The following is a 12,260-nucleotide window of genomic DNA, read 5'->3' as shown; positions in this document are numbered from 1 at the left end:
TACGGAAATTCAAAGAGCAGGGAAGCTCTTACTTGAAATAAATTTTATTTGGAAACCAAATGATGAGAACAGCACACCTCTAAACACCACAGACTGCCCCTCCTCCCTCAGCACTGCCACCGCAGGACCCCTAAGAGCAGTCTGACAGCCTGTGAGGTGCGGCCCCCACAAATGAGCCCTCTGGAGAGGAAAGACAGCAGCCTGCCCAGGCAAGACCTCAGCATCGCCCGGCACAGGCAGAGACACCACGTGCCTCTGCGAGGGACGCCTGAGGGGCACACATCCCTTTTTAACGTCCCCGCCCAGGACGCAGAATCCAAATACGCGCATGAAGAAATACCAGACAAACCCCAACTGAGGAACCACCTATGAAGTAACTGGCCTGTCCTCTTCGAAAATACGAATGTCACGAAGGACAAAGACAGACTTTCTTCTTCCTACAAAAGGATCTGTTCCCGATGAAAGATGACTGAAGGGACATGACCACCACGTCCATCGTGCGGTCCTGAACCAGATTCTGGAACAAGTGAAAAATGCCATCGAAGACTCTGCTGAGATGATCAGCAAAAGTGGAATCTGGGCTGCAGAGGAGAGGCAGCACTGCACCCATGTTCAAACTCCTGCATCTGACCCAGCCCCCAGTCCCACAGGAGAACTCCTCATGCTGGGGAAATGCACCAGCAGCCGCAGGAGGAACGGGGCAGAAACAGGACCAAACAAACACCCTGAAAGGGGAGGCAGGGTGAGCTCACTGTGTCTCTTCTCCAAGCTTAGACATGTTTTCCAAATAAAAAGTTTTAAATGTCTCTGATTCTATGAGACCAGCTTTCCCAAACTCAACGTTATCCAGCTTTCCAGGTGAATCGACTTCTCTACTCTATTCCCACAGCAGCCTACAGGAGCATGTCTTTTAAATTAAAACATTCAGTGGCTCCTGACCTAGAGATGCAAGGGAGAAATACAGGGTGCTATGGACTAACTGTGCTCCCAACTCATGGTGAAGCCCTAACCCCTAATGTGATGGTATTTGGAGACAGGGTCTTTGGGAGGGAATTAGGTTAGATAAAACTGCGAGGGTGAGGCCCTCACGATGGGATTAGTGCCCTAATAATGAGACATCAGAATGCGAGCCCTCTCTCCCCTGCACACACACACCACCACCACCCCACCCCCCACCCCACCCCACCCCCGCCACGTGAGGACATAGTAAGACAGCAGTTGTCTGCAAGCTGGGAAGAGGGTCCTCACCAGAAACCAGCCATGCTGGCTCCCTGATCTCCGACTTCCAGCCTCCAGCTCTGTAAGAAAGTAAATTGTCTGTTGTTTAAGCCACCTAGTCTATGGTATTTTGCTATGGGAGCCCAAGTTAAGACACAATGCAAGCACAGGTCTGCTAGTGCAATGCACAAAACTACTCCTACAGTCTTAGGATGAGGGCTCAGACTGGAGACACAAATGTGGAACTCAAGGGTATACAGCTCATGTAGTGAACATGCCTAGCAATACAGGCATTAAAAAAAATGTTAGCTCAAAATACAATGTGAAATCCTGGATTAGATTCTAGAGCAGAGAAGGGAAGCTAATGGAAGGACTGGTGAAATCCAAATAAAGGCTGTAGTTTTGATAACAGTAATGTAGCAACGTTAATTTCTTACTTTTAACAAAAGTACTACTAGGGACTGAAGGTCTGTCCCCCCCAACCCCAAATTCATGTTGAAGCCCTAATGGTCAATGTGATGATATCTGGAGGTGGGGCCTTTAGGAGGTGGTGTGGATTACATGCGGTCAGGAGGGTGGGGCCACCATGATGACATTAGTGTTGTTTCATGAAGAGGAAGAGACACTAGGTCTCTCTCTGCACACAGGCACCAAGGAGGCTGTGCGAAGACACACCAGAACCCGACCAAGCTGTCGCCCTGATCTCAGACTTCGAGCTTCCAGAACCAGGAGAAATAAGTGTCTGTTGTTTAAGCTGTGCGGCCTACAGTATTCTGGAGACAGACAGTGGCCTGAGTTAACTCAGACACGTACCATGATGACACAAGACGTAACACTAGGGAAAACTGGGTGAAGGGTATATGGGAATCCTCTTTATAATATCACTTCAACTTTTCCGTGAATCTAAAATTATCCTCAAATAAAGGTTACTTTTTTAAAAAGTTAACTGAATCAGAAATAAATGGTAAACAAAAATTAGTCATCAAGACTGGGATGAACATCCCAGATGAGAGCCAACAGAAGAAGAAAAAGACCCAGATCCTTGGCCCACCCTCATAACTGTATCCAGGAACCACAAGAGAGGCCAAGAAGGAGGCATGAGAGAGGGAGCAGGAGAACCAAGTGGTGCCCTGGGGACAGGGGAGAGAGTCTCAAAGAGAAAAGTCCAGATCCACCGTAAACTACAGACATAGCCCCAAGTCTGGATTCCAGGCAACTGGATCGGGGCGCCGCTGAAAGAAAAGTGCTCCAGCAGCGGGACGGGTCCAGAGGCCAGACGGCAAGGTGAGGGTGCCCAGGAGACCTCGAAGAAGACACACCTCATCAAAGGCAACGGCATCTCTCTGCATTTATTTTATATTTACAAAGTATTTTTACATTTTCTGACTATTGTTAAAAAAAAAAACACATACCAAAAAAAAAAACCACTCCAAAAAGAACTTATATGACTTGCCCAAGGACTCAGTCCCAAGACCCTTAATCCTTGGTCTTGTAAAACGCAATTGCTGGAGGGGACAGGAAACACTGTCCGCTTTACTGAAAAAAATCTGCTGCTCATACCATGGTAACTGTCAACACTGCACTCCTAAAGAATCGCTTACCGATGGAGAAATGTCATCATCATATTTTTTTAGCTGATTCATGAATTCCAGATGCTTCTTTTCCTCCTCCAGTTGAGCCACAGACTGCTCACTCTTCTGCAACTTCTGCTGCGTGTTGGCCAGTTCATCCCGCAGCCACTGATTCTCCTGGCACAGACGACGAACCTGTGCACGCAGCTTCTGCTTCTCCGACTCGACAGCATTCAGGTGATTTGACAGGGCCATCATAACCTAGACAGACAGAAACGCTGCCAGCACTGCGGTACCTGACCCAACGAACACCACCTCCCATCTCCACAAGCATCCTGGGGTTGCAGCTCTAGCTGACGCTTGCAGACATGTGCTCCAAAGTACACACCAGTACAATTTGCCATTTACTCCTATTTCCACCCTTCAGGCACAGGCTACAAGCAGGGCACGATCAAGAATATCACATGCTCAGAACATCTATAAAAATACATATTTTTTTCTGTTTTGAAAGCATCTCAAATGGACTAGCAATGGACAGGCAGCTACAGTTCTGATGAAGCTATGTTTTTTCACTTTATCCAGATGGCACCAACAGAATTTCTGAGAGACCCTCTGCCGTGAGTGAGAGCACGTGCACACACATGCGTACATGTGCAGAGCGCAGGTCACTCTGTGAGGAGCTGGTGGCGGAGCGGAGGCTGGGCAGGCAGACAAGCCTTCTTCCCTGCCGCAGGGGAGAGGAGGAAGGCTCTGCGGCCAGCACCAAGAGTCAGGAAGCTCTGCTGCATTCACAAGCAGAGGTCCCTGGCAGGCTCTGCCCAGGATGCACCGATGGGTCTCAGGGACAGGCCTGCCCGGGGGGCCACGGCAAGTTCCTGGGAGGATAAGGGCTGAAAGAGTTGGGGAGGAAAGCCACTTCGGTCTGTTCTCTCTGCAGACCATGCACCTGTCCCTCCCTCTTTATCGTCCTCCTACGTCTAAAACCTCCTTCTTCTTTTAACCCTAATATCTGCCAACTAAAAAAGGAGGTTCACACTCATATCACTTTTCAACACAGAACTTGCAAAATAAGACATTCACAATAACCAAAGTCCTACAATTAGAATCTGTAACGTGGTTAAGATGAAGAATTCTAAAATTAGGGTACGGCAATCACTCTGGTACAGAATGAGTTCCTCTATGAAAGTAGAAATTGGTAACTCAGCAGCCCCACTTCTGCTTCATTCATTCACTATACAAGAAGAAAGCTAAGAAAGAAAGAAGCCAGTTTTTAGTGTATTTAATTTTACCTAAAATATGTTGGCAAAGCTGAACGTTATTGGGGGGGGGGCCGGCGCGACACCTAAATGTTTCCAATTTTTTCACCTCTATGTCTAGCAGGATAGAAACAAAGGTTTAGTCAAGTTCATAAGGCTACCCTGCTTGGAGTACTGCACAGACTAAGGGCTGTTTGGCCAACATTCATTCTCCCTTCTTCCTTAGGCTTAAGAACAGGAACTTTAAAGGGCAAGACAACATTCTCCAGTGTCCCTCACAACTAGGTGTGCCCACAGAACCAAATTCTGGCCAATGAAATGTAAGCACAGTGCCATGCACAGTTCAAGGAAGTAAAGGGAGGAGGCAGGCCCTTCCCGCCCCTACGCAGTCCTAGGATGGGGTCACGTGGCTGCAGCTGGAACTCTGCCTTGGTCCATGACACAGGCTGTCTGGGGTGTAGTGCAGCACGTGGCAGGGTCCTGGGGACCCCTGACAACCATGCAGCTACAGAACATGTCAGGGACAGCCCACCTCAGTATGTGTCGTACATATGACTATGATGTTTAAGCCACTGTTTTTGTTTTTTGATATATGCAGCCAAATCAAATCCTGACAAAGAGTTACCTCTATTTTTGCTCAACTTTTTAAAATCTAGACATGCCCAAATCAATCATCATTTGTATACATACATAACCCCCACATAAGCTGATTTCTATTATTCCATAAGTATCTGCCCTCTAGTTCATTTTCCCAGACTGGCAAGTTCCTGTTCACATCTGAGACATACCTGTGCCTCACTCAGGCCGAGCTCCAACATTTCCAGTGACTTTCGGATCATGTTTGATTTCTCCTCCACCAGGTTACTTTCGTCATCTTTCTTCAAACACTTCAGTGTCTCCAGTAAACTTTGTAAAATGGAATTGTGCTCATTCTTCAGAGCTTCCAGCCCCTGAATTACTTGCTTTGTCTTAGAAATAATTTCATCCTGCGTAAGCTTCTCCAACTTCTCTTCCTTTATGTACACCATTGTGGACATGTTGTCATACATTCTAGGATGGAAAAAGAAAAACAAGACATCTCATTACAGGCTTAATTTAGGTTATACCCTTAACGAAATACACGTGAACACTTTTAAATTAACATTTTTATAGGTGAATAACAAATATGTGTATTGTGATTTATTATCTTGAAATACCATATTCTGTACTGTTTCTATTTTTCCTTTGCAGACCAAATTAATTACTTTTCTGGCTTATGTCTGAATTCTTTTTTATGGAAGAAATGACAGTAACTGAAATTAATGCCAAAGATTAAACGCAGCAAAACATCCAAATGGCACTGCTAAAACACACAGCCTCAGTGAACAAAATCTTCTCTGAATGGTTACAAGCTTTTTTTCCTTAATGAAATGCAGCAATGACAGTAAATTCTCGGTCACATATTTACCAGACAAAACCCTGAGAAGGGGTCACAGCTGGAAAAAGAGAAACCAGCAAAGGAGCACCAGAGTAGCAATGAGAACTGCCCTGGACTGAAGCCTGGTGCCCCCGGAACAGCACAGCAGGATGGTCAGTGCTGTAAGGGCCCCAGGAGGGTGAGGGCCAAGGTGCCTACTGGGTCAGATTAGCCAAGAGGCCACCAGGATGAAATCACATGGTGTCTGGGACTGGTTTTAAAAAACCACAGTGAGAAGGAAAAGGAAAGGGGCACATAAAACAACATCAGCAAAATGGGGATGGCAGCTAAAAGGAAGCGACAGTTCCTCTCACCATCCTCTCTAGTTTTGTGTCTGTTTTTAAATCCCATAATTAAGTGGGGTTTTTTTTGTTTGTTTGTTTTTTTAAGGCCACAAACAGTGATCATTAAGAAAGCCTGTTCAGGGGCTTCCTAGGTGGCGCAGTGGTTAAGAATCTGCCTGCCAATGCAAGGGACACGGGTTCAGTCCCTGTTCCAGGAAGATCCCACGTGCCACAGAGCAACGAAGCCCGTGCGCCACAACGACTGAGCCTGCGCTTTAGAGCCCATGAGCCACAACTAGTGCACCCATGTGCCGCAGCTACGGAAGCCCACGTGCCTAGAGCCTGTGCTCCGCAACAAGACAAGCCACTGCAATGAGGAGCCTCGCACACCACAACAAAGAATAGCCCCCGCTCGCCGCAACTAAAGAAAGCCCGTGTGCAACAACGAAGACCCAACACAGCCAATAAATAAATTAATTAATTAATCAACTTTTTAAAAAAAGAAACCTTGTTCAGGAGAGTGATAGGATGGAACTCATACTAAATCATGTCAGAGTGATTTCCTTCACAGCACTTACGACTACCTGAAATCTCTGTTTTCACATATTATCTTATATCCTCTTGAACGTGAGTTCTACTTAAAAAGCAAGACTTTATCTTGTACCTCCACTGAAAGCACACTACCTAGGACAGCTCCTGACCCCCACAGACCACCTGGTGAATGGATGGACTGATAGATGCTGGGTGAAGGGAAGCAGTGGTTGGGTTTTTCTTTTTTCTTTTTTTTTGGCTGCACTGCATGGCTTGTGGGAACTTAGTTACCCCTGCGGCCACAGCAGTGAAAGCGCCAAATTTTAACCACTAGACCACCAGGGAATTCCCGGGAAGCAGTGCTGAAGCAGTGAATACAGACCACACATTCCAGGATTTGGGAGTGAAGGCTGCAAGCAGCTGGTACCCCCAGGTTCACACTAGAAAACTGATTTTTTTGCGTAACACGAAGACCAAATTTTGGAAATTTAGAAACTGTCTGTAGCACTATTGAGAAAGCCACCTCCATAACACAAAGAGCCCAGAAAACAACCAAAGAACAGAGGCATCTGCTCTACCTGACAGTCTATCATTAGATTTGTTACACAAGTGTTTATCTCACAGCTCTCCAAGTGCGCTGCAAACTCCAGAGAGCAGGGACCGCGTTTGTCTTGCTCAGCACTACATTCCCAGCCTGTCACACAGTAAATGCTAAACATGCTAAATACATATGTGCTGAATGAACAAAGGAAACACTGTAGGACTCGATCCCAAAGATTCAATGCCACTAGGTTAAAGTGCAGATCTGAGCACTGCCTAAGGTTCACTTCCCAGAACTGGTTTCCCTAGAGAAAGGAAAAGAAACAAAAACGAAGGCCTCCTTCTCCACTTCTGGCAATGATATATTTACGTATTATTTCCTAATGATGCAACATCACCCTTTTCTTTCCCAAACTAGACGATACAAGTGTTTTACTAAAAGTACTCTGAGAGAGGCCCTGGGACATACAGGCCGATGAGGGCTTCACCCTCAGGGACACGCAGGCGAGAAGACAAGCTCAATGAACACGTCCACGACTTTGCAGGTGACAGGAACTTATGGTGGGGGCATGGTGGGGTAAGGGGGCAGTGCCGCTTCCACTGCAGAGGGGAGGCCCGCTACATGGAAGAAGTTACCCCCGACACCTGCCCCCCGCCCTGACCCCAGAGCCATTCTTAGCAAATGAGCACACCTTCTCCAGACAGAGTGCGGGGGCACTGCCAGCAACGGGCCACGGCAGAGCTGCGAGCGTGCCTGCTGCCTGCAAGCAGCTGCCTGGGCTGCAGGTCGCTGTGCGCTAGGCCCGCAGTGACCAGACCCGAGACGCAGAGGAGCGAGGCCACAGCACGCCTGCGGTCTGAACGCCAGAGCCGGGGTGGGGGCGGGGCGGGGGGGGCCTTCAGTGACCGTGCCACGGAGCCATCCACCACAGACACACCACACTTACTCTCCAGCCCTCCCTCTGCTGGCCCCAGGTTCAGTGCCTCCCCTCAGAAGGCCAAACATCTCGTTTTCAGTCTTTTCCAACAATATTAAACCCAAAGGGACGCAAAGGAGAGTCGCTAGACCTAATAAGAAATGACAGCAACTTCATTACTCAAACCACCTCTGGAAAACAAAGGCTCCTGGGGCATGAATGGGCAGTAAGTCATATCTGTGCAGATTAAATCCTGTCCAGTTATAAAGGTGGTCAGTGTCACACCTCCACAAGTCACAGTGCTTGCTGAAAAGGGAAGAGAGGGCAGGTTTTTTTTAAATTAATTTATTTATTTATTTTACTGGCTGTTAGGTCTTTTTGCTGTGCGTGGGCTTTCTTTAGTTGCGGTGAGTGGGGGCTACTCTTCATTGTGGTGCGTGGGCTTCTCATTGCTGTGGCTTCTCTTGCTGTGCAGCACGGGTTCTAGGCGCGTGGGCTTCAGTAGTTGCAGCACATGGGCTCAACAGTTGTGGCTCATGGGCTCTAAAGCGCAAGCTCAATAGTTGTGGCACACGGGCTTAGCTGCTCCGCGGCATGTGGGATCTTCCTGGAGCAGGGATCGAACCCGTATCCCCTGCATTGGCAGGCGGATTCTCAACCACTGCGCCACCTAGGAAGCCCTAGAGGGCAGTTTTGTTTACGCAGAATAGAAAGGGGGGTAGAGCGTTTATACAAAAAGTAGGGAAAAAACCACAAAAGGTAGGACTTACTACAGGAAAAAAAAAAAAAAAAAAAAAAATGAGAAAGGTTTATTGAGGTGATGCCTCAATTAAGCAAATATACTTAAAGAAACCCAACTTTAATTCCTTCCGGAATATGTAACAAAACTGGCCACAGGGCACTGCGCACTCACACACACTCGTGTCATGGCTTTAACCATACACAGCAATAATGAATACAAACGTCACCTGGGTGCACACGCACACACCAGAAGAGTCGTTTAACAGTTTTTTTAACTTACTCTTAAAATTAATGAGAATGCAAATGCTCTTGGGGGGCACCTACTCTCCTGAGAAATGAGATGACAGCTGCTGTGGACAGCACGGGGCCTGGCTCTGCCACCAGCCAGCACCGCAGCATGGGGGAGGTCCCCAAACCTCCAGGGGTCCCGGTGATTAGCAGACCTCCCTCACCACGCTTCTCTGAACACGGGCGAGTGCACATGCAGCACTGAGCACAGTGGCTGACGGACACAGAGGAACCACGCAACGCACCTCCCCCCCCTCCCCGCCCCCAACTGGGAGCTAAGGAATCAGGAACGCCCCTAACAAATGACGGCTCAAGGTCTGCACACTCCCTATATAGCTCACCACTCTGCAAGATGGTCAGCTCCTTGTTAGCTTGCTCCAGTATTAATTGGAAAGTTATTCCTTTTGTTGAGTTGATATCTCCCTCCTTGTAACTTCTACCCATTAAGCCAACTTCTTCCCTCTAAAACAAACACAAAATACATTCACTACCTCCACCACAAGAGAACATTTCAAATATTGTGTTACAGGCACAGGACTCTCCAAATCTTCCATCTCCCCAGCTCACACCTCACGCTACTCCTCAGGTGAGCCACAACTGTTAACAGTTTCCATCCAAGTCACCATCACATGAATACAACTTTACACACCTGCGTCTTCAGAGGGAAGCGCACAATGGCACATGTATTAATATTGCTCCACAGTGCTCTCATTTCTAAGCTAAGCCATTCTAATCAAAGGTGGGTTATATAAAAAATAGCGCTGGGACTTCCCTGGTGGCGCAGTGGTTAGGAATCCGCCTGCCAACGCAGGGGACAAGAGTTTGAGCCCTGGTCCAGGAAGATCCCACATGCCACGGAGCAACTAAGCCTGTGCACCACAACTACTGAAGCCCACGCGCCTAAAGCCCATGCTCCGCAACAAGAGAAGCCACGGCAACGAGAAGCCCACACGCTGCAATGAAGAGTAGCCCCTGCTCTCCGCAACTAGAGAAAGCCTGCACACAGCAACAGACTCAACACAGACAATAAATAAATAAATAAAATCTTAAATTAAAAAAACAGCGCTAAGGCAACTGGCTATTCAGGGGGAAAAAAGATGCATCCCTACCCTCACTATACACTAAAATGAATTCCATACTGAATAAAGAATTAAAGGTTAAAAAACCCACACGAAACTAGAATAAAATTTAGGTAAAGGTCTACATGTATATAAGTGAAAGTAAAGAGCGTTCTATGAATAAAATGGCAGAGAACTAAAAAAAAAGACTAAGAGTTTACTTAAAATAAGAAACTCCCAGGGAGATCCCTGGTGGCCTAATGGTTAGGATTCTGGACTTTCACTGCCATGGGCCCAGGTTTGATCCCTGGCTGGAGAATTGAGATCCCACAAGCACAAGATGTGGCCAAAAAAAACCTCCTACTAAAGTTTGATCTAGAAGCTACCTTTCTGAGGAAACACTATTTTGCAGCCCATGGCAGTAAAGAGCTCAAAGGGTTAAGGTAGAGGTCTAGGCGGTCTCTGACATTCTATCTTGTCAGCCCTCAGCCCTCCCTCCAACCCTACTACTGAGGGTGACTCGGTGGAACCAAGAATCAGCCAGCACAGCCCTGGCACGCGCAGGTGCTCAACAAACATGGGCGCAATGACCCGTGAAGCAGCTTCAGTGGCAGCGCATCCAAATCCAACCCCATACCTTTTCTTCCTCTCACTGCCACGTGAACTGGAGCCTCAACCTCGCCACACGTCAAGTGGCACAGACACACCTGACCTGGAACGTGGTAAAGGCTCAAACATACTCCCTGCCCCTCTAAGCAACACACACCACATCTGGCCTCAGGTTATTCTACTTAACTGTGTGAAATCGTTTACTGTGCTTTTATTTCCAAAAAGAGAACTCTTTAAAATCCCATTATTTGCTCTGGGAAAGCAAAAGAACTAAATACTAAATGCATAACCTCTAAGGCAGAACCTGAGAAATCTAACATCTGAAATAAATTCCTAAAATGTTAAGAAGCCCTTCTTCGTATCAAACCTCTTAAATCCACGACCAACAGACAAAGCTATTATGGCCTACTAAGTTCCAAACCTCAGGATTCACATCCCCAACTAATTCTCTACGCTGTCTGCAGATGACAAGAGTCACTAACTAAAACAATGAAGACAAAAAAAGTCCTAAACCTTAAGTTTTACTTTTATTTAATTTTAGGGCTATTTTTATCCCCATTATTTCAGATACTGACTCAATCTCTGCAATTGTTATCGGGTAGTATAACATTTTTGATAGGTATCTTTAATATACATGAATCTCAACAGACAGAGAGAACAGATCTGTGGTTGCCGGGGGGGGGGGGGGGGGGGTTGGGGGAATGGGGGAGGGAAGGACTGGGAGTTTGGGGTTAGCAGATGCAAATTATCACGTATAGAATGGACACACAACATGGTCCTACTGTAGAGTGCAGGGAACTATATTCAATCTCCTGTGATGACCATAATGGAAAAGAGTATGAAAAAGAACATATATCTGTATAACTGACTCGCTTTGCTGTACAGCAGAAATTAACACTACAATTCAGTAAAATAAATTACACACACACACACACACACACGTCTCATGTCCAAGGGTTTACTGCAATCATTCACTCATCTGACCACACTGTGAGGATATAAACTGAAAACTGTTAAGAACCTAGCCTATCTCCACATTCAGACCCCCAATTAAATCCTGACTGGAGCATTTTGTAACCTAAAAATAAAACAATTTTCTTTTTAAAATGCCACTTGAGGGCTTCCCTGGTGGTGCAGTGGTTAAGAATCCACCTGCCAACGCAGGGGGACATGGGTTCAAGCCCTGGTCCAGGAATATCCCACATGTCAAGGAGCAACTAAGCCTGTGTGCCACAACTATTGTCTGTGCTCTAGAGCCCACAAGCCACAACTACTGAGCCCATATGCCACAACTACTGAAGCCCACACACTCTATGGCCCACATGCCACAACTACTGATCCTGTGTGCTACAACTACTGAAGCCTGGGTGCCTAGAGCCTGTGCTCCACAACAAGAGAAGACACTGCAATTAGAAGCCCGCACACCGCAACAAAGAGTAGCCCCTGCTCTCTGCAACTAGAGAAAGCCCCTGCACACCACAATGAAGACCAAACACAGCCAATAAATAAATTAATTAATTAATTAATTAATTTTTTAAAAAGCCACTTGAATGGACTTCCCTGGTGGCACAGTGGTTAAGAATCCACCTGCCAATGCAGGGGGCGTGGGTTTGATCCCTGGTCTGGGAAGATCCCACAAGCTGTGGAGCAACTAAGCCCATGCACCACAACTACTGAGCCTGCGCTCTAGAACCCGTGAGCCACAATTACTGAGCCCACGTGCCACAATTACTGAAGCCCACACACTCTAGGGCCCGTGTGCCACAACTACTGAGCCCGTGTGCTACAACT

General features: G+C 47.0%; 1 protein-coding gene across 18 annotated transcripts in view; it reads right to left on the bottom strand.

Moving 5' to 3' along the window:
* Positions 1-12,260, bottom strand: part of KLC1 (kinesin light chain 1) — a 63,349-nt gene that overhangs the window by 36,117 nt on the left and 14,972 nt on the right. For 17 of the 18 annotated variants that reach the window (XM_057730341.1, XM_057730344.1, XM_057730346.1 and 14 more), the window contains 2 exons: positions 4,834-5,095; positions 2,820-3,050 (listed from right to left, as the gene is read on the bottom strand). In XM_057730341.1, the coding sequence (XP_057586324.1) occupies positions 2,820-3,050; positions 4,834-5,094 (492 nt within the window). In that variant the 5' untranslated portion in view covers position 5,095. Of the gene's footprint in view, positions 1-2,819; positions 3,051-4,833; positions 5,096-9,143; positions 9,265-12,260 lie in introns of those variants that run through there. The other variant, XM_057730342.1, reaches the window with a different exon arrangement.

Source organism: Hippopotamus amphibius, chromosome 4 (assembly GCF_030028045.1).
Source record: "Hippopotamus amphibius kiboko isolate mHipAmp2 chromosome 4, mHipAmp2.hap2, whole genome shotgun sequence".
NCBI classification, from domain to species: domain Eukaryota; kingdom Metazoa; phylum Chordata; class Mammalia; order Artiodactyla; family Hippopotamidae; genus Hippopotamus; species Hippopotamus amphibius.
This window is presented reverse-complemented; position numbering and strand designations above follow the sequence as displayed.